The 23,645-nt window shown below is 42.7% G+C and overlaps 1 protein-coding gene across 1 annotated transcript in view; it reads right to left on the bottom strand.

The window, feature by feature from the left end:
• Nucleotides 1–23,645, bottom strand: part of DLGAP4 (DLG associated protein 4) — a 200,636-nt gene that overhangs the window by 4,463 nt on the left and 172,528 nt on the right. Inside the window, 2 exon segments of the mRNA XM_036824561.1 lie at nt 21,786–22,198; nt 22,724–22,812. Of these exon segments, the coding sequence (XP_036680456.1) occupies nt 21,786–22,198; nt 22,724–22,812 (502 nt within the window).

A 23,645-nucleotide genomic window follows, 5' to 3' on the forward strand; every position in this document is an offset into this window, starting at 1 on the left:
AGAATCCAACAGAAGAGTTCACCATGAAGTGTTTAGCCCAGGAATACAAGGTTGAAATCTTTTAGTGTGATTTCCAGTTTTAAAGTGGTGGCAGGAAGACGGTACTACCTCCTAACCCCCTTAGAAATCACTGAAAAGCAAAACAGAGTAAACAAGAAATCAAAATGCAAACTGTCTCCTGACAGAACTCTGGAATGTAGTATAGGAAGGCTGCCACATGCACTGATAGCCACACGAGGAGGATTCTTTGGGTTGAAAGGCTCAGATAAAGGTGGCAGTTCTGAGTTCTCAAAAGCAGCATAACTTGAGAGGAGAAGCCAATAATCTCTTACTTGAAATAAAAAGGGGGTGTGGACTGCAGCAGGAGCGTTCCTGAACCTGGTTCAGCACCAGAGGTGGGGGGCAGGGGGACGAGGACAACACTGTATGGTAACCGCCCTCTCATCGCCTGGGGAGAAGACCAGGCTGAAGAACGCACCCTGCACCCATCACCATGCCTGAGGAATTCCTGCCAGCCTGGGACACAGTCCTGGCTCCCACAGTGGTCTACTTAACAGCAGCTCATGAAGGAAGAATTTCACCTCATTCAGAAATTAGTTATTAAAAAGAAACCAACACAGGAGCTAAACATGTTATAGGAGCAGTAAATGGCAGATGAACATTCACCAGAAAGTTGTTGCCAGAGAACAGATGAAAAGTGTGACATTTAGCCACAAATATTTAAACAGTAGTTCAAAGCAGAGATAAGGTGCTCTGAAAAGAGATGCAAGACAATGGAAGGGGATAAAACATGAGCTCTGGAACTAGTGCAAGAGAAAAATCAGGCATCACAGAAACAAGGGCCATGATGGACACAGCACAAAGAATAAACCCTGATGAAAACCAATAAGGACAAGGAGGACAGGAGTGAAAAAGCTCCTCGCTCAAAACACTTACACTGCTAGATTAACAAGACAAGATGTCTTAAATGAATAGCTAAGCTGCTGGGGGTAAAATGACCACCCCCACCCCCAGAAGGTAGTGGGTATATGTGCCTGGCTTGGTCTAAAGTAGGATGGGAGGGCTTCCCTGGTGGCTCAGTGGTTAAGTATCCACCTGCCAATGCAGGGGACACGGGTTCGAGCCCTGGTCCGGGAAGATCCCACATGCCGCGGAGCAACTAGGCCCGTGCGCCACAACTACTGAGCCTGTGCTCTAGAGCCCGTGAGCCACAACTACTGAAGCCCGTGTGCCACAACTACTGGAACCTGTGCACCTAGAGGCTGTGCTCTGCAACAAGAGAAGCCACAGCAATGAGAAGCCTGCGCACGGCAATGAAGACTAGCCTCTGCTCGCTGCAATTAGAGAAAAGCCCGCACACAGCAACAAAGACCCAACGCAGCCAAAAATAAAATAATTAAAAGAAAAAAAAAAAAAAAGGATGGGAATAAAAGGAAAAGTTTCTCCTGAGAATTCCTAACCATAAGACTGCACTTAGGTACCTTATTTTTTAAGAAATAAAAGAAACAACTAGATGTATTAAAAAGATGAGACTATTTTTTTTTTTTTTTTGGAGACTATTTTTAAAAAAGTGACTGAGAGACATGGAGGAGACAGGGAGACTTAAAATACATCTATCAGAGTTCTAAAAGGACAGAGAGAATGGAAGAAAAGAAATTTATTCAGAGAGATGATTTAGAATATGAATAAAGGAACCATCCCAAACTCATTTTATGAAGCTAGATAACCTTGATACTAAAACAGGACAAGGATGAGAAAGGAAAATTACCAGCCAAGTAATGCTGCCTTTGAAGAAAGGCAAAATTATTAAATCAGATATTAACAAAAGTACAACAATGTACTAAAATAACTCAGCTGGGTTTATTCTGGTAATACAAGACTGATTCAACATTAGAAAATTCTAATGACTTCTGATTCTGGCTATGAAAAACCAGTTACTATCAGACAAACTGAACCCTCCCACCAAGAAAAATTAAAAAAAAAAACTAAATAAAATACCAAAAACAAACAAACAAAAATCTTTCAAGGCATTAAAAAATTACCAAAGCAACCAGAATTTGAGAGGCTAAGATGTCAGTGAGAACGGAAACTATATTCAGCCAAGTCTGATATTCTGTACTGCCTTCTACCCCAAGGCATCTCCCAGCTTATAAGCAGCACAAGGCTGAGGTGCTAAGAAGCCAAGCAGAAAGTGGTGGTTCAGAGTCTGAGAAGCTAAGCAGAACTTGTGGCAGTTCCATGGGGAAAGGGAGACCAAAACTGGAATTCGGAGCTACCAGAGCAGACAGGACTTGGGGGAAAGCGCATCAAGCTGAGCAAAGCTTCCAGCAGTCTTAAGATGGGGGAGAAACAAAAATTGGAGCTCAGTGTCTGCCAAGGAGGAAGGGCTTGGAAATACCCCAGGCTGTCACAAAACCCAGCTCTGAATCAGCTCAATCCCATATTAGATTAAGTTGGTCTGGCCCTACTCTAATTGTCTACAAGAAGCAAAAGTAAATTCGTTCTCAAAGAATAGAAAATCGTCTTGAAAAAAAAAAACAAGAAAAGAAAATCATCCTGAGCTTCAAGTTATCTCTGTAGTTTTCGTATACAGTTTCTGGCATTGAATAAAAATTACCAAGCATGCCACGAGGTAGGACCAAATGACTGCACACCAAAAGAGAAAAATCAGCAAAAAGTAAAAGAACTATAGGGGATGTAGGTACTAGAGGTATTGGACCAGGGCTTTAAAATGACTGTGAATATGTCCCAGAAAATATATGACATGATGAGGAATTTCAGCAAAGAACCAGAAATCTATCAAAAAGAATCAAATGGAAATTCTAGAACTAAAAAATAGGGTAACTGAAATTAAGACTGCAATAGATGGGTTTAATAGATTGGTTACAGCTGAACTATAAAATAATCCAGTAGAAAATATCCAGACTGAGGTCCAGAGGAAGAAAAAAAAAAAGGGAAAATACAGAAGAGAGAATGAAGAAACATAAGATGTGGCAGTCTAAAATATGTGTAATTGGAGTCCACAAGTAGAGAAGAAATAACATGGAGCAGAAATTTGAGGAAATGATGGCCAAGACTTTTCTGAAAGTGATGAGAGTTATTAAGGCCGCAGATTCAAGAAACCCTGTAAGCATCAAGCTGGAAAAGTACAAAGAAAACCATACCTAGGTATCACAGTAAGATGGATAAAACTCAAACACAGGAGAAAAAGTCTTAAAAGCAGACAAAGGGGAGAAAACAAATTATTCTTCAAAGAAGCAGCAGGAAGACTGACAGTTGACTTTTCAATAGAAAGGCTGGAAACCAGGACATAAAAACATATTTATAAAGTGTTGAAAGAAGATCAATACGTACCTATAATTCTATACTTAGCAAAAATACTGTTCAGGGACTTCCCTGGCAGTCCAGTGGTTAAAGACTCCACACTTCCACTGCAGGGGGCACACGGGTTTGATCCCTGGTCGGGGAACTAAGATCCCGCATGCCGCGTGGCGCGGCCAAAAGAATAAATAAAATAAATTAAAAAATAATAACAAACAGAAGCCTGCCTCCTGGAGGACAGTTTTAAAAAAATACTGTTCAAAAAAAGAGGGAAAAATACAGACATTTTGAGACAAATACTACATTAAAATAAATACTAAAGGGAGTTCTTCAGGCAGAAGGAAAATGATCCTAACTAGAAGCAGAGAAATAAAGGAGTGAAGAGTACGAGAAAGAGTAAATATGTGGGTAAGTAAATACTGATTGTATAAAACAAAAATAATGTCTTGTGGCATTTAGAACATATATATAGAACTGAAATACTTAACAGCAATAGTACACAGGTTAGGAGGGGGATAAAAGTGATCTAAGGTCCTTGCGTCATCTGTGAAGTGGTAAAGGTACTAATTTAGTCTTTACAAAGTCAGGGATGCAACTTCCTTATCGCAGTGGCAACGCCATCCTTTCCGTCACTCAGACTCCAAACCATTTTGGACTCCTTTCACTCTTACTCCATATCCAATCCATCAGGAAATCCTGCTCTGCCTTCCAAGTATACCCAGAATCTGACCCCTCCCTTAAATGCTCCATGGCCACCACCATCTCCTCTTCCCCAGATTATGTTACTTCCTCCTAACTCATTTCCCAGCTTCCACTTGTGCCCCTCCGCCCACTCTCTTCTGAACAGAGAAACTAGATTAATCCTGTAAAAAAGAATGTCACATTGCACTCTCCAACACATTCTCTTTTGGGAGTCAAAGCCAAGCCTCTGACACCTCTGAGGCCCCACCACACGGACTCCACCCCCCACCTCTCTCTGCTCACTCCTGCAGCTACACTGGCCGCCTTCCCCAGCCCTAGAACACGTCAAGCGCTTGCCCACCACTGGAGTTCTCTGATCTCCAGAGCTCTGAGACTTCTTCTCTCTTCCTTCCTTCAGCTTTCTGCTCCAAGGTCACCTTATCTGGGAGGCCTTCGCTGACCACACTATGTGGGACAGCAACACTGCCCCCAGCCAGGCAGCTCTCTTCATCCTGCTCTTACTGTGCTTTGTTTTCTCTGTTGCATGTCTAACCATCTTGCATATTATATGTTTAGTTGGTTATTTTCTGTCTCTCCCCATGAGAATGTAAGCTCCACGAGGGCAGGGACCTTGTGTTGTTCTGCTACATCCCCAGAAGCTAGAATAGTGCCTGTATATGGTAGGAACTCACTAAATACTCACTGAGTGAATGAAGGTCAGGACCAAGGGAGGGATGCTGCTTTCTTCCCACTATCGCACAATGTCCTGACACTCTTGCAGTTAGACAAGATATGCATGAGACACAGTAAGATTAGAAAGAGAAACACAGGGCTTCCCTGGTGGTGCAGTGTTAAGAATCCACCTGTTAATGCAGGGGACATGGGTTCGAGCCCTGGTCCGGGAAGATCCCACATGCTGCGGAGCAACTAAGCCTGTGTGTCACAACTACTGAGCCTGCGCTCTAAAGCCCGCAAGCCACAACTGCTGAGCCCACGCACCACAACTACTGAAGCCCGCGCGCCTAGAGCCCACGCTCTGCAACAAGAGAGGCCACCGCAATGAGAAGCCCACGCACCGCAATGAAGAGTAGCCCCCGCTCGCCGCAACTAGACAAAGCCCACGCGCAGCAGCAAAGACCCAATGCAGCCAAAAAGAAAAGAAATAAAAATAAATCTTTAAAGAAAGACATAAAATTGCCACTAGAGCAAATAATATGATCATTTATGATGCGAATCTAAGAGGACTGAGAGTTGTACAAGGTTGCTGGATACAAGATCAATGTAGAAGTCTCAACATAACTAATTAGAGTATGCAAATATAAAAATTCATTTTACTATCAAAACAAAAACTAGAAAGTACCAAGGAATAAATCTAATAAAAATACATAAGGCCTTCCTAGATATATTAATCAAACTTGAATAGAAGGATATAAAATGGAGATCTGAATAAATGGAGAGATAAACTTCATTCATAGCTAAGAAGACTCAATATTTCTCAGGTATCAGTTTTTCCCAAAGTAATCTATAAACTCTATTTCTAGTCAGCGACCCAGGAAAATTTTTCTGAGGAACTTGATATACTAATTCTAAAATTGGTATTGGAAGAATGAAGATATAAATAGACTTTTTCTTTCTGAACAAAAAGAATAAGGAAGGGGATTCACCCTATCAGATGCCAAGGCATGTTAAAAAGCTATGGCAATTAAAAGCTGTATTAACACAGAAATAGACAAAAGGGCAGCAGAACAGAATAGAACTGAGAAACACACCCCTGTGCGTGTAGCAATCTGGCAGGGGTTATGACTGACTGGCATCACTAATCAGTGAGGAAAGCAGAGACTTCAAAATGTCTCTCCAGTGAGCCCTGGTCCGGGAGGATCCCACATGCCGCGGAGCAACTAGGTCCGTGCGCCACAACTGCTGATTCTGCGCTCTAGAGCCCGCGAGCTACTACTACTGAGCCTGCGTGCCACAACTACTGAAGCCCACGTATCTAGAGCCTGTGCTCAACAAAGAGAAGCCACCGCAATGAGAAGCCCACACACCACAACAAAGAGTAGCCCCTGCTAGCTGTAACTAGAGAAAGCCCATGCACAGCAATGAAGACCCAATGCAGCAAAAACAAACAAAAAAAAATTCAGCACTATGTACCCTTAAAAAAAAACAACTTAGGAAAGATCTCAAATCAACAACCTAACTTTATAACCTAAGAAACTAGAAAAAGAACAAACTATCCCAAAGCCAGCAGAAGGAAGGAAATAATAAAGATTAGAACAGAGCTAAATGAAACAGAGAATAGGGAAACAACAGAGAAAAATCAAAAAACCAAAAGTTGGTTCTTCAAAAAGATCAACAAAACTGACAAAACTTTAACTAGATAGACTAAGAAAAAAAGAAAAGACTCAAATACTAAAATAAAAAATGAAAGTGGGGACATTACTACCAATTCTACAGAAATAAAAAAGATTATGAGAGTACTAGAAAAACTGTACACCAACAAATTGGATAACCTAGATGAAATGGACAAATTCATAGAAACACAAAACCTACCAAGACTAAATCATGAAAAGATAGAAAATCTGAATAGTTTTGAACCAGTAATCAAAAATTTCCCAACAAAGAAAAGCTCTGGACCCAGTGGTTTCACTGCTGAATTCTACCAAACATTTAAAGATGACTAACACCACTCCTTCTCAAATTTTTCCAAAAAACTGAAGAGGAGGAAACACTTCCTAACTCATTATATGAATCCAGCATTACCTTGATACCAAAGCCAGACAAAAACACTACAAGAAAACTAGAGACCATTATCCCTTATGTATACTGATGCAAAAATCCTCAACAAAATATTAGCAAACACGATTCAGCAGTATGTTAAAAGGATTATACATATGACCAAGTGGGATTTATTACAAGGATGGTTCAACATATGGAAGCTGATCAGTGTAATATGCCACATCAACAAAATGAAGGGGAAAAACCACACAATCATCTCAATTGATGCAGGAAAAGTCTGACAAAATTCAACACTCTTTCATGAGAAAAACACTCAACAAACTAGGAACAGAATGAAACTACCTCAACAAAATAAAAGCCATACATGAAAAACCCACAGTGAACATCATACTCCAGGGTGTTTTCTCTAAGATCAAGGATAAGGCAAGGATGCCCACATTCATCACTTCACCTCAACATAGGACTGGAAGTTCTAGCCAGAGCAGTTAGTCAAGAAAAAGAAATAAAAGGCATCCAAATTGGAAAGGAAGAAGTAAAATTATCTCTGTTTGCAGATGATACGATCTTATACATAGGAAACCCAGAAGATTCCACCAAAAAAACCCCGATAGAACTAATAAATGAATTCAGCAAAGTAGGCAGAATACAAAGTCAACACACAAAAATCAGTTGCATTTCTAATACTAACAATAAACAACCTGAAAAGGAAATTACAAAAACGATTCCATTTACAATAGCATCAGAAAGAATAAAATATTTAGGAATTAACTAATTAAGGTGACAGACTTACACAATGAAAATTACAAAACACTGCTGTTTTGTAGTTATTAAGAAGATATGATAAATGGAAACAAGTCCCATGTTCATGAACATGTAAGACTTAATACTGTTAAAAAGTCAATACTACCCAAAGCAATCTTCAGATTCAATACAATTCCTATCAAAATTCCAATAATGTTTTTTGCAGAAATAGAAAAATCCATCTTAAAATTCATATGGAATCTCAGGGCATCCCAAACATTAAAAACAATCTTAAAAAAGAATAAAACAGGAGGATTCACACATCCTGGTTTCAGAACTTACTACAAAGCCACAATAATCAAATCAGTGTGGTACTGGCCTAAAGACAGACATATAGATCAATGGAATAAAATAGCAGCCCTGAAATAAACCTTTGCAAACATGATCAAATGATTTTTGACAAGGGTACCAAGCCCATTCAATGGGGAAAGAACAATATTTTCAACAAATGGTGTGGAGAAAACTGGATATCCACATGCAAAAAAGTGAAGTTACATTGTTATGTGATACCATAACTCAAAATGGATCAAGAACCTAAATTTAAAACCTAAAACAACAAAATTCTTATAAGAAAACGTAGGACAAAAGCTTCAGGACATTGGATTTGGCAACGATTTCTTAGCTCTAACACCAAAGGCACAGGGAAACAACGAAAAAAATAGAAAAACTGGACCTCGTGAAAATTTTAAAATTTTGTTCATTTAAAGTCATTACGTACAGAGTAAAAGGGTAACTCACAGAACGGAAGAAAATATTTGCAAATCATGTATCTGGATGAGGGATTAATATTCAGAATATATAGAGAACTCCTAAAACTTAAACAACCAAAAAAACCCCAACCTGATTCAAAAATGGACAAATGACGTCAACACACATTTCTCCAAAAAAAAAATCAAATGGCCAACAAACATATGACAAGATGCTCAACATGACTAATTATTAGAGAAATGCAAATCAAAACTACAATGAGGTATCACCTCACACCGGTCAGAATGGCTATCATCAAAAAATGTACCAACAATAAACGCTGGAGAGGGTGTGGACAAAAGGCAACCCTCCTACACTGTTGGTGGGAATGTAAATTTTTTCCTTAAAAAACTATAAATAGAGTTGCCCTTTGATTCAGCAATCCCACTCCTTGGGCATATATCTGGAGAAAACCATAATGCAGAAAGATACATGCACCCCAATGTTCATTACAGTGCTATTTACTATAGTCAAGATATGGAAACAACATAAATGTCCATTGACAGAGGAGTGGATAAAGAAGATGTGGTACATATATACAATGGAATATTACTCAGCCATAAAAAAGAATGAAATAATGCCATTTGCAGCAACATGGATGGACCTAGAGATTGTCACACTGAGTGAAGTAACTCAGACAGAGAAAGACAAATATCATATGTTATCACTTATATGTGGAATCTAAAAAAATGGTACAAATGAACTTATTTACGAAACAGAAATAGAGTCACAGATGTAGAAAACAAACCTATGGTTACCAGGGGGGAAAGAGGGGAAGGGATAAATTGGGAGATTGGGATTGACATACACACACAACTGTATATAAAATAGATAACTAATAAGGACCTACTGTATAGCACAGGGAACTCTACCCAATACTCTGTAATGACCTATATGGGAAAAGAATCTAAAAAAAAGTGGATATATGTATATGTATAACTGATTCACATTGCTGTACACCTGAAACAACATTGTAAATCAACTATACTCCAATAAAAATTAAAAATAAAATAAAACTACAATGAGATACTACCTCATATGCATTAGGAAGGCCACTATCAAAAAAAAACAAAACAGCAAGTGTTGGCAGGGATGTGGAGAAACTGGAATTCTTGTGCACTGTTGGCAGGAATGTAAAATAGCACAGCTGCTGTGGAAAACAGTATGGTGGTTCCTCAAAAAACTAAGAATAGAATTACCATATGATCCAGCAATTCCACTTCTGGGTACATACCCAAAAGAATTAAAAGCAGGGACTCGAAGAGATATTTGTGGACCATGTTCATTATTCACAGTAGTAGCTGAAATGTGGAAGCAACCCAAATGCCCACTGAAGGATGAAGGATAAGCAAAATGTGGTATATACATGCAATGGAATATTATTCAGCCATAAAAAGGAATAAAGTTCTGATATATGGTATAACATGGAATAACCTTGAGGACATTATACCAAGTAAAATAAACCAATCACAAAAAGACAAATATACTATTTTTATAAGTCAAAATCATAAAGACAAAGTATAATGGTGGTTGCCGGGGGTGGAGGGGAGAATAGGGAGTTATAGTGTATATAGTGTAGTGGGTATAGAGTTTCAGTTTTACAAGATGAAAGGAGTTATGGAGATGGATGGTGGTGATGGCTGTACAACAATGTGAATGCACTTAATACCACTGAACTGGACACTTAAAAATGGTTAAGATGATAAATTTTACCACAATAAAAAAATCAAAGGTGCAGAAGATTAAAAGATATGAACTTAAAATTAAAAATAATAGTGATAAAAACATCATTAATTTTGGGAATTCCCTGGTGGTCCACTGCAGGGGGCCAGGTTTTGATCCCTGGTCAGGGAACTAAGATCCCGCAAGCTGCGTGGCATGGCCCAAAAAACAAGCAAAAAAAAGTGATAAAGACATCATTAATTTTAGGAATTCCCTGATGGTCCAGTGGTTAGGACTCAGTGCTTTCACTGCAGGGGGCCCAGGTTCAATCCACGGTTGGGGAACTAAGATTCCACAAGCATGCATGTGTGTGTGTGTGTGTGTGTGTGTATATATATATATATATATATATATATATATATATAAAATAAAATACAATATATATATGACATAGTATTAAGTATCCACATATATAAAGAACTACAAATCAATTTTAAAAACACTGACAATGCAATAGAAAAATGAACTATCTGAGCAATTCACAGGAGAAAAAGTTGAAAGAGCCAATAAATTAATGAAAATATGCATAGCTTCTCTAATAACAAAGTAAATACAAAATAAATCAACCAGATATACTTTTCCACTTACCAAATAATTAATTTAAAGTCTGACAGGATCAAGCATCAGTGAGGATATCAGAGAGATGGAAATTTTCCAACACTGTTGGTGTAAGGATACACTGGTATAACCTCTTTGGAGAGCAATCAGGCAGAACTGATTAAAATATAAAATGTGTTTCCATCCATCCAGCAATTCTGTCCAAGGTAAATATCCTAGAGAGATTCTCTCACATGTGATGCCAAGAAAGACGTGTGCCAAGATGCTGATAAAACCCTGAAAACACCTAAACACCCATCATCAGGAACGTGGGCAAAGAAAATGCAGTACTTCATGTATCTCACTGAACACTTCACAGAATTTAACCAAACTGAAGCAGATCTGTATGTGTCAAACTAGACAGAACTTCACAACATACTGTTCAGTAGTAAAAGCGCTCTTTGTAACTGCACCATATTAGACTGAACTGGTTCTGTGTTGTGGCAGACTACTTTCCAAAGATGACCCCAGCAGTATCTCCTGTCTCTCGAGTTCTTCTAGAACCCTGACACTCCCCTATCAAGAGGCGGGGTCTAATTCTCCCCGTCCTTGAATCTGGGTGGGCTTGTGACTTCTTGTAGCCAGTAAAATACAGTGGTAGAGATCCCAGGTGACTTCTGAGGCGAGGTCATCAAAGGCAAGGCAGCCTTGTTAGCCTGGAGCCCGGAGCCAACAGGTAAGAGGTCCGACTGCCCCGAGGCTGCCTGTGAGGAAGCAAAGTCACGTGGAGAAGACATACACAGGGGCCCCGGCAAGCAGTCCCGGTCTTTAGGTCATTCTGGTCTAGGCACCAGGCATGTGAGTGAACTACCTTCAGGTAATTCCTTCCCTCAGATATCAGGCCCTGAGTCATCCCAGCTGAGGCCCCGGACATCTAGGAGTAGAGATGAGATGTGCTTGCCATGCTCCTGCTGAATTGCTGACCTACTGTTAGAGCCGTAACCATAATAAAATGCTGGTTGTTTTATGTCACTAAGTTTGAGATCACTTTTTATGCAACAAAGGTAACTGAACACTTAGTGATAGGCAGTGAGGGGCCTGCTTTATTACAAATAATACAGCAAAGACATCCTTGTATACGCCTCTACACACAAACCAGTTCTTTAGGGGAGGTCCTAAAAAGGAGACCTGCACTCAGAACTGCCCACTGGTGAAAGTGGAGGAGGCTACACTGCCCGTTTCTAGTAATATTAATATCAACATTAACAACGACAATTGTAATAAATGCTACCACCTCTTGGGTTCTTGCCAAGGGCTTTGTGTTTCTAATCTTACATTAATACACAGCCCTGTGGGGTTGGTATTGGTCCACCCAATTCACAGGTGAGGAAGTGGAGGCCTGGAGAACTGAGGTGACTCGCCCAAGGTCTCTTAGTTTCCTTCCTCGCCAGAGCTGGGGAAATGGGATGGCAGGCCCCTTCCCTCAGGCTGCTAGCTCTGTGTCTACCCTTGTTCACCTCTCATCTCCCAGCACTGAGGCTAGAGGTGTGGCCTCCTTTTCAGCTCCTGGCCTGGGCTGCGTCTATCCACAAGTTAGGGTGCCGGTGACAGCAGCTGCAGCAGGCATGGCTGCTGCCATTCACCATCAAGCACTCCGCATACACAGGGTCTCATCTTACCCCCACCATAGGCTGAGGGTGGGGTCATTATCGCCACTGAACAATGGGGCGAAGCAGGCTCAGATGTGCCCAAGGTCACACAGCTGTTGAGTGGCAGAGCACTTCACCTCCATGTTTGTTTCTTCTTCAAGACACGATTTTAATAGCTCCAACCTCACTGGATAGCCGGGAGTAAACAAGATGATGAATGCCGAGTGCTGGCTCATGGTAGGCTGCCCAGCGTTCAAGGCTCTCTGATTCTCCACTCACTCTGGAACGATCCTGATCAACCCCCTGGCCACAGGAGTTCCCACAGACTACGTTGAAGCGTTCATTTCATCCGCATCTCCTTCAACAGCAAGAAAGACATCTGCACAACTTGACCTCTGTAATCTTGCTTCCCCAAGAGCCCCTCCTTATCCAGCCAAGCACGCCCTGCCTCCGACTCCCTCTTTCAAGTTAATGACCTCTTCATCCACCTGTGGCCCAAACCAGGGAAGCTGGAGGGATCCACCTGACTCCAACCCTGTGCCCCTTTAGTCGGTCCATTCAGAACGTTCAGAAAATTTCTTCTGTTTATCCATTCCTTCCTCTTCCACCCCACCGCCCTGGTCTCCCTGTTTCCAAAGCTCTATCCACACAGCAATCAAGGGTGATCTTTCTAAAAAGAAAATCTGACCGTCTCACTGTTGCTTCAGATCCCCCAGCTGCTCTCCCCTGCCTGGAGGGTAATGCCCAATACTTTGATCTGATATTTGAGGCCCTTCTCAGTCAGCTTCCTACTCTTGTGACCCACCATCCCCCTCTTCCCACCCCTTTCTTTTCAGTTGTGATTCCTGGACCTGCCCTGCCCTTCCTGCTTCTGTGCCTTTGCACGTGCTACTCCCTCCATCTGGAATCCCTGTCCTCTCCCCCTTCCTGTAAATACCCTCCAAGCTTCTGCACGATATGAAGGTATCATGGTTTCCTTGAGGCACCTCCTTGGTGAAGCTCTTCCACATATGTAAGAACAGTGACATTAAAACTTGTGGCCATAAGTCAGACAGGGCCTTGGGTGGACGTACACAATTTGATCAGAAAGCATGGTGGTGTCAACGAAGAATTGTGGTCCTAAGAGATAGGAAATGTCATTATTCACAACAGACAAAAGATGGAAGCAACCCAAGGATCCACGGACACATGAATGGATAAGCAAAACGGGGTCTCTCCATACAACAGAATATTACTCAGCCTTAAAAAGGAACGAAATTCTGATACAAGCTGTAACATGAATGAATCTTGAGGACATTATGCTAAGTGAAATAAGCCAGTCACAAAAGGACAAAGACCGTATGATTCCACTTATATGAGGTACCCAGAGTAGTCAAATTCAGAGACAGAAAGTAGAATGGTGGTTGCCAGGGGCTGGGAGAGGGAGAATGGGGAGTTAGCATTTAACAGGTACAGAGTGTCAGTTTGGGAAGTTGAAAAGTTCTGGAGATGGATGGTGGTATAACACAAAATCCACCCAAGAGAGGCAGCCACCTCCATGGGCATTACTGATTTACCTGAGCAGTCAGAATATTTATCTTGTATCTAAGGGACAGAGCAACGTGACTACATCTATCTTTAAGTTATAGTCACTGATGTAGGGCTGTGAAAAGGGCTCCATCCAGAGGTTGGGTTCAACAGCAGGGGTTGAGGGCTGCTTATTAAAAAATGTCATCATGTTGAAAAAGCACCCCTCCCCCCATAATATTACAGGAAGGTAACACCAATACTGTTTGGCGTGACATAGGCTTAGCAAGTAAGCATCTTCTCAATCCAGAAAGAATTAGAATTAAGTGCAGTACAGAAAAGTTCAACCTGCTGCACCAACACTGAGTCACTAAGGTATCCGCGCACGCCCACCTAGGCTTATTCTCCTCATCTGCGCCGTCCAATACAACGGCCCCCGGCCATTTGCAGCAAGCGAGCACCGGCAATGTGGTTTGTCTGGATTGAGATGTACGATAAAGTAAAATATGCACTGGATTTTAAGTACTTAGTATGAAAAGGAATGTAACACCTCAATAATTCTGTATGTTGAAACACTACTATTTTGGACATACTGTGTAAGATAACTTAACAAAAATTAATTTCACCTATTTCTTTTTGCTTTTTAAATGCAGCTCCTAGAACATTTAAAGCACATGGCTCACATTATATTTTTACCAAACAGCGCTGCTCTAGATGCTCTGACCCTAGGCCACCAGGCAGGGTCAATGGCAGATGGCATGGAGTGAGTGATAGTCTGCGAGCTCCCTCCCTCTACCCTGCACCTGGAATGCCAGCAACCAGACACATGCCCCCAAAGAAACTAGAGGATTCTTTTCTGAAGAAGATTCTGAAGGATTCTAGAGAAAAGATACTGACATTTCAAGATCTTCTAAGGCAAAGGCCAGTTTGTCACCCAATCACCCTAAAGCAGGATGCCCTTAAACTTAAATGGGCAACAAACCACTTTAGTTCAATGTCAGCAGAACCTGTCACATTGTCACCAATAGAAATCAAAGATAATTTCATATCACATTACAGTGGTCACAGTTATCTTGAAATAATGTTTACTGTCATCATTACTTTAAAATTATAGTAGTTTTAGACTGACTGCTAGACTATTAATGCCTTAACAAAGAAGTATATATAGTATTATCATATCACAAATTTATTCACTTTTAGAAACTGTATTTTAACGTAATTGGTTTCCTTTGTTATCTTGATATAATTTTTTTTAATTAATTAATTAATTTATTTTTGGCTGCGTTGGGTCTTTGTTGCGGTGCGCGGGCTTCTTATTGTGGTGGCTTCTCTTGTTGCGCAGCACAGGGCTCTAGGTGCGCGGGCTTCAGCAGTTGTGGCACGTAGGTTCTAGAGCTCAGGTTCAGTAGTTGTGGTACATGGGCTTAGTTGCTCCGTGGCATGTGGGATCCTCCTGCCCCAGGGCTCGAACCCATGTCCCCTGCATTGGCAGGCGGATTCTTAACCACTGCGCCACCAGGGAAGCCCTGATATAATTTTTTTAAATTAATTAATTTATTTTTATTTTTGGCTGTGTTGGGTCTTTGTTGCTGCACGCGGGCTTTTCTCTAGTTGCGGCGAGTGGGGGCTACTCTTCATTACAGTGCGCGGGCTTCTTGTTGGGTGGCTTCTCTTGTTGCAGAGCACAGGCTCTAGGTGCGCAGGCTTCAGTAATTGTGGTGCGTGGGCTCAGTAGTTGTGGCTTGTGGGCTCTAGAGCACAGGCTCAGTTGCTCCGTGGCATGTGGGATCTTCCCGGACCAGGGCTCGAACCTGTGTCCCCTGCATTGGCAGGCAGATTCTTAACCACTGTGCCACCAGAGAAGCCCTGGATATAATTTTTACTGTATGTTATTTAAAACCAGTATTCTGAGAAGGTGTCTACAGAAGCCTACCTTTCAACGGGCCCTGCCCACAGAGCTGCCAGTTAGTCTCTCATTGCTTCAATTGTTTTTTTGTCCTAATTTTAATTTTTATTAAATTAATATATACTCATAGTTTTAAAAATAAATGGAAGCACAGCAATAAATGAAAAACAGATAAATTGGACTTTATCGAAATTAAAGACTTGCACATCAAAGGACACTATGAAGAAAGTGAAAAGACAACCTACAGAATGGGAGAAAATATTTACAAATCATATATCTGACAAGGGCCTATTATCCAGAATATGTAAAGAACTCCTAAACTCTACAACAAAAAGACAAACAACCCAATTAAATAGACTGAATAGATATTTCTCCGAAGATATACAAATGACCAATAAGAACATGAAAAGAGGCTCAGCATCAGTCATTAGGGAAATGCAAATCAAAATGACAGTGGGGACTTCCCTGGTGGTCCAGTGGTTAAGAATCCACCTTCCAATGTAGGGGATGTGGGTTCAATCCCTGGTCGGGGAACTAAGATCCCACATGCTGCAGGGCAACTAATCCCGTGCCACAACTACTGAGCTCCAGCACCTCAACTAGAGCCCACGTGCCACAAACCACAGAGCCCACACATCACAACTAGAGAAGAGAAAACCCGCAAGCCACAACTAGAGAGAAGCCCGCGCACCGCAATGAAGAGCCCATGCGCTGCAATGAAAGATCTCGCATGCCACAACTAAGACCCGACGCAGCCATAAAAAAATAATAATAATTAAAAAATAAATAAATAAAATATTTTTTTAAAAGGACAATGAGATACCATTTTATACCTACTAGGATGGCTATAATTTTTTTAAAAGATGGAAAATAACAAGTGTTAGCAAAGATATAGAGAAATGGGAACCCTTATGCATTGCTGGTGGGAATGTAAAATGGTGCAACTGCTGTGGAAGACATTGGCGATTCCTCAAAAAGCTAGACACAGAATTAATTACCATGTGACCCAGCAATTCCACTCTTAGGTTTAAACCCAAAAGAACTGAAAATAGGACTGAAACAGATTCTCATATCGTGTTCACTGTAGTATTCACAGTAGCTGAAAGGTGGAAATAACCCAAGTGTCCATCAACAGATGAATGGACCAAACAAATGTGGTATTTACATACAACGGAATATTATTCAGCTATAAAAAGGAATAAAGCTCTGATGTGCTACAACATGGATGAACCTTGAAAACATGCCAGACACAAAAGGACAAACAAACACTGTATCTTCCCACTTACACGAAAGATCTAGAATAGGGAAATTCATAGAGACAGAAAGTAGATTCGAGCTTACCAGGGACTGGGTGGAGAAGGGAATGGGGAATTATTGCTTAACGGGTACAGAATCTCTATTTGGGGTGATAAAAAAGTTTTGGAAATAGATGTTGGTAATATACAACATTGTAAATATAAGTAATGCCACTGAATTATGCACTTAAAAGTGGTTAGAATGGCAAATTTTATGTTATATGTATTTTACCACAATAAAAAAATGGAAAAAAGTTAAACATAGAATTACCACATGATCCAGCAATTCCACTCCTACGTATATACTCAAAAGACTTGAACAGAGGTATTCAAACAAAATCTTGTACATTACGAGTTTTATTCTATTAAAGAGTTTTTTTTTTTAAATAATGCTGTTCTTTTTTTTTCCTTATAAATTTTATTTATTTATTTATTTATTTATTTATTTATTTTTGGCTGTGCTGGGTCTTCATTGCTGCCCGCGGGCTTCCTCTAGTTGCGGTGAGCGGGGGGCTGCTCTTCGTTGCGGTGCGTGGACTTCTCATTGTGGTGGCTTCTCTTGTTGCGGAGCACAGACTCTAGGCGTGTGGGCTTCAGTAGTTGTGGCTCACGGGCTCTACAGCGCAGGCTCAGTAGTTGTGGCGCATGGGCTTAGTTGCTCTGCGGCACGTGGGATCTTCCCGGACCAGGGCTCGAACCCGTGTCCCCTGCATTAGCAGGCGGATTCTTAACCACTGCGCCACCAGGGAAGTCCCAAAGAGTTTTTATCCTGATAGTTAAATAATTATTTCTTCATCTTTGATGTTATTACCATATATTATCAACATACCAGTATATTACCATGACTTTCGCTATTTTTATATTATATAGTTTGCTTTTGCTAACTCTAAAATTGTTTTATTTTATTATATTTAATTTTTTTTAAAGAACATAACATGCAATTTATAAATTTATTTATTTATTTTTGGCTGCTTTGGGTCTTTGTTGCTGCACGTGGACTTTCTCTAGTTGCAGTGAGTGGGGATTACTCTTCGTTGCGGTGCATGGGCTTCTCATTGCAGTGGCTTCTCTTGTTGCAGAGCACGGGCTCCAGTAGTTGCGGCGTGTGGGCTCAGTAGTTGTGGCGCACGGGCTTAGCTGCTCCACAGCATGTGGGATCTTCCCAGACTAAGGCTCGAACCCGTGTCCCCTGCATCGGCAGGCGGATTCTTAACCACTGCGCCACCAGGGAAGCCCTTTATTTAATTTTAATTTTAATTTTTTGGCTGCGCCGCATGGCTTGCGGGATCTTAGTTCCCCAACCAGGGATTGAACCTGGGCCACAGCAGCGAAAGGGCCGAGTCCTAACCACTGGACTGCCAGGGAATTCCGAAGTTTTATTTTAAATTAAATCATAAAATTAAAAAACAGCAAGTGGAACTACTAGGCTTGCAACAAAAACAGAAATCTTCTACTCCATCCCTTCCTACCCCTGAGTTAGTTCCTCACTTTTAATATGAATAAACAACTAAAGATCACTGGACATTCCAGGAAAGACTCCAACCCAAAAAGACACATAGAAAAAAGGAGCCTAAAGGAAATAGAGACAACACAGAGACATGAAAACTTAAATATATATGTAAATCTTAGAAAGGTAGGAAAAGATACTCTATCCATAAAACAAGGACAAAATATTATGAAAAAAGGAACAGAGTAAGAAAGAGCTCTTACACAAATGGCTGTAGTAAACATTTGATATACAGAGTTTAGAGATAAAGTCAAGAAAACCTCCCAAACTCAACAGATTTCGCCAAAAAAAGATACACAAAGAGCACTTGCAAAGATGCTATACTTTATTAGCCACCATGGAAACTCAAATCAAAACCACAGTGAGGTACTACTATACCCACCATGATGGCTATAATCAAAAAGAGCAATAATTACAAGTGTTGGTGAGGATGTGGAGAAATTAGGACCCTCGTGTGCGGCTGGTGGGAATGTTAAATGGTGCAGCCACTGTGGAAAAGTTTAGCAGGTTCCTCAGAAAGTTAAACACAGAATTATCATATGACCCAGCAATTCCACTCCTACTTATATACCCAAAGGAAATGAACACAGATCCACACAAAAACTTGTACACAAATGTGCACAGCAGCATTATTCATACTAGCCCAAAAGTGGAAACAATTCAAATGTCCATCAACAGATAAACGTATAAATAAAATGTAGTATTATCCATAAAATGGAGTATTATTCCACAATAAGGAATAAAGAACTGATACATGCTACAACATGGATGAACCTTAAAAACATGCAGCAAAAGAAGCCAGACACAAAAGACCTGTCATACAACCATACTATATGACTCCATTTACATAAGTGTCCAGAATAGGCAAATCCACAGAAACAGAATTAGTGGTTGCTAAGAGCTAGTGGGGAGGAGGGGATGAGGAGTGACTGCTTATGGTCATGGGGTTTCTTTTTGGAGTGATGAAAATGTTCTGAATTTAGATAACAGTGATGGTTGCACAACATTATGAGTGTACTAACTGCCACTGAACTGTACACTTTGAAAGGGTAAATTTTATGGCATGTGAATTATATCTCAATAAAGTTGTTATAGCGTGCAAAAAAAAAGAAAAGAAAAAAAAAAAAGAAAGCCTTCCAGAAAGAGAGACAACAAAAAGATAAGAGAAAGGAAAGATCAGAGACAGGATCAACTCAGCAGATCCAACATGTGAGTGACAGGAATTTCAGAGAGAGAAAACAGAACAAGTGGAAGTGAGGAAATTATTTTAAAAAATTAGTACAAGACTATTTCTGCAAGAGACAAAAGACCTGAGTCCCACATAAAAGTGGCCTATTAACTACTGGCACAAAGACCCATTCCAGGGCACATCATTGAGAAATTTCATAAGAGAGGTAAAGTGAAGATCCTAACAGATCCTAACAGCTTCCAGAGATAAAATAATACAAAGGACTGAGAACTGGAATGGCCTCACACTTTTCAGCACAAGTAATGGAAGCTAAACATAATACGGCCTCTTTAAGATTCTGAGGGAAAGTTACTTTCAACTTTATTTTAATATTTATATATAAATTATATCTACATTTATATACAAAAATAATTTGTATTTACTATTTTCAACTTTACACCCAGCCAAACTATATGAGGTCTGAATAAAGACATACAGTTTCCAAAAATTTATCTCCAACTGAAGGTGTGCTCCCGTAAAGTGAGGGGCTAAAACCAGGAAAGCGGAAGACCATGTTGTCCAAAAAAGCAGGGTGTCCTTCACAGTAAAGTAGCCAAGGGCAGTCCCAGGTGACGAAAAGGGAAGTCTCTGGACAGCAGCCTGGCAGCAGGCCCAGAAAGCAAGCTGGCCAGATCAGGGCAGAGGACAGAGGGCAGCAGGAAAAATAGGAGATCATGAGATTATCTGATACGTTTGCACACCTGGAAAATAATATTGATGAGGGGCTGGCCGATCTGGTGGAGCATGTGAAAAAAATGACAAATAAGAGCTTAGAAAATAAAGTGTATAAAAAAAATGAGGCAACCATTCATTCTAGGAAAAACAAAATGTATAAGAAAATGAAATCATAATATACCACAAGGCTCTGCAGTGAACATCATTTACATGCTCATAGCAAACAGAAATATTGGTTGTTTTTTAACCCCAAACTGATGTAATATATGGAGGGTGGGGCACAGGAAGTGGAGGTGACAGAGCTAAATACTGAGCTATTACAGTAGAGATCAATACATAATGACGATTAATTTGAGAGGAAATAAAAGGTAATCCCATTTAAAAAGAAATATGAAGGTAAATACCAGAATACACAGTTGACGAGAGCTGAAAGTGGGGAAGGCTGAGGAAGGGCAGAGGGCTGGATGGTTTCTGTTAGAAGCCATTTAGTGCTCTCTCTGATCCTTGCCTCTGTTCTGATTGTGTAAACACTAGTATTATAAAAGGTTATTAGGTATATACCTCACAACAGTTCCCTGCACACCAGTGGGTGTGACATCAAAGCTGGGGACTGGCCTAGACAGAGTGAAAACAGGGCCTCTGAGCCATCAAGGGGTGGTTTCCTCAGGCCCTGCCCCACCAGGGGTCGGTGGGATGCTGGCTCCATCCCTTCTGGATACTCCGGAGAGCTGTCCTTCCGGCACGGTCTGTGAAGGGGAGCCATCTAGGGGCCGGAGCTTCCCAGGGGCCTGCCTCCAAACCACCCCTCCCCTGTATCAAACACCTGTGAATCTAGGCTCCCTACATATTTCTAGCTCTTTCTAGAACTATTTTCTAATTTCTTGGGCGAATTTTTGGAAACAGGCATGGTATAGACAGAAGCCTAAGTGGGAAAGTAGATGACTTCTGTCTAACCCATTCATAGTTCTTCACACCCTGCTGAGGTTCACAGTTAGATCCCTGGTGCTGAGGTCCAGTTAGATCCCTGGTGCTTGGCACGCAGTAGGTGCTCAATAAGGAGCCACCAAAGGCATAATTATGGTGCCAACTTTCTGTGTCCGGCACTTCGTCGGGCCCTGAACATGCACTGCTGCATCAGAGGGTAGGATTATCTCCATGTTATAGGTAAGGAAACTGAGGCTCAAGGAACCTGCCCAAGGTCACTTCACTAGTAAGGGAAGAGCTGGGATTCAAACCCGGGGGCTGCTGACCCCACAGCCGGTGCAACTAGCAGCTGCTGCCGTAAATCCTTTCTGGAAAAAGGTTTGGTTAGGTCGGTGGATGGATGGAAGAAAGGAAAGAATGAGAGTAAGGGGTGGAATCACAACCGACCCAGGAAGAGAACCTAAGAACCCCCCAGCCCCACCTCGGAGGCTGGGGCTGGCACCCGCACCCCTCCCGCCCCGCCCCCCCGGGCCGGCCTCACAGCGCCCACCTTCTTCAGAGAGGCTGTTCTCTTTGGTCTCCTTGTCCATCTGGCAGCACCAGCCTTCCAGCCGCTCCGTTTCTGCCTGAAGCAGCTTCAAGAACCAGTAGCCGTCCCGGCGGCAGGCCCCTGGCTGTGCTGGCTCCGCGGGGGAGCTGGAGGACGTCTCCAGCCAGGGGTCGGGCGGGGGCAGCGAGGATGCCTCTAAGGCAGGGTCGCTGTCGTCTCCATAGGAGAGGTTGCGCTTGATCTGGGCAATCCTGGGGGTCTGCCTGGGGCCGGCATCGATGCTGATGGAGTCGGGGTGTGGGGTGCAGTCCGGGAGGCTCCTCTCAGATGACTTACAGCTCGAGTCGTTGGCATCCTGGGTATCCGAGTCGGTGTCCCGTCGGGAGGACATGCTGTGAGAGGGGGCGCTGCTTCTGTGGGTGCGGGGTGGAGTGGGGTGGGGACAGGAAGGGGTGAGTCACCCAGAGGGCCAGAGACCAGAGGTCACCCCGACCCGGACACACGGGAGACAGAGAAACGGATGCATCGTCTGCTCACCATGCGCCTGAAGCGGGTCCCACAGCCCCTGTCTCATTCTCTGCTCAGCCCCCGCCCTGCCCCGCCCACACGCACACGCACACGCAGACAAGGTCATAAGGTTGCCTGTTCACTGCACTGGGGCCAGGACGCCCACCAACGCCGGGGTGCCGGGCCACGTCTCCGCCCGGCCTCGGCCCCCGTGGCTGATTAATCTCACAGAGCAAGCGCTCGTTGAGCACACCCGCCCGCCCAGCCTCCCACACCTGGGCCACCGCCCGCACCCCAAACCCAGCTCGGTTACTAGAAATCCAGCAAGGAGAAGTGGGTTAGGGAGAGCAGGAGGAGAAGGCGCAGGAGAGGGGAGAGCAGAGGGAGGGAGAGGAGAGGGGAGAGGCAGCCAACACCTCGGTGCCACTTACCGCCAGTCGTCCTCTACCTGAACCCCGATGGACTGGAATTTGGTAGCGGGACTGGGCTCCTCTTTTGGCACTGGCTGAATGCAGTCAACCTTATTGAAGGACAACGACAGCAACGGCACGGAGACAAAGACAAAAATAAAGAACAAACACCACACTTGCTGCTGAAATTCACATTAGTGGGACGACGCAAACGGACGTGTGGACAGACAGACACGAGGCATGCGGACACTGCACGTGGGCCTGAGGCCGGACCAGGTTAAGCCGGGCACTGCTCATTCGCGCGGAGGCGGGCGGGCAGGTGGGTGGGAGGTGGGATGGGGTGGAGATGACTGGCTTTCCCTACTCTGAGGAGGGTGCCATCACATCGATCGCTTTGGGTCCGTTGTCCTCCGAGAGGTGGGAATCGTTCCTTCTAGTCCTCTCCTTCACACGCATCAGAGAGAAGAAAAAAAAAAAGGACAACGAAAGAGAAAGAAAACACACACACACAAAGCCACAGCCGTTATCTGGTGTAGTTGAAGCGGGGCTGTCTCGAGGCAAAGATCACTCCCCCAACCCTGCAGCTGAAGGGCAGGCTGGAGGCGCCTGCACTAGGGGCAAACCTTGGACAGCAGTTCTGGATTTGAAAGCTGCCACCAAGGCAAGAGCCGGCCAAGTCGCTAGGCCCTATGGGATGCCAGCCCTGGGCCTCGATCACACTTCGCTGAGGTTACCTTCAGCACTGGGTGGGCCAGGGGAGCCACGTGCAAAGCTGGCACTCTTTCTCTATACCAGTGATGCCCTGGGCCTACCTTTTTTTCCAGGACAGAGGTACATGGCCACGGAGCAGCCAGGTCAGCCCCTCCGCCACCACTCATGAGTGAAGGAGAACACACACTTGACCCAGGGCTCGAGGCGCCAAGGGGTGGGACGAGAGTTGTAG

Source organism: Balaenoptera musculus, chromosome 15 (assembly GCF_009873245.2).
Source record: "Balaenoptera musculus isolate JJ_BM4_2016_0621 chromosome 15, mBalMus1.pri.v3, whole genome shotgun sequence".
Classification (NCBI taxonomy): domain Eukaryota; kingdom Metazoa; phylum Chordata; class Mammalia; order Artiodactyla; family Balaenopteridae; genus Balaenoptera; species Balaenoptera musculus.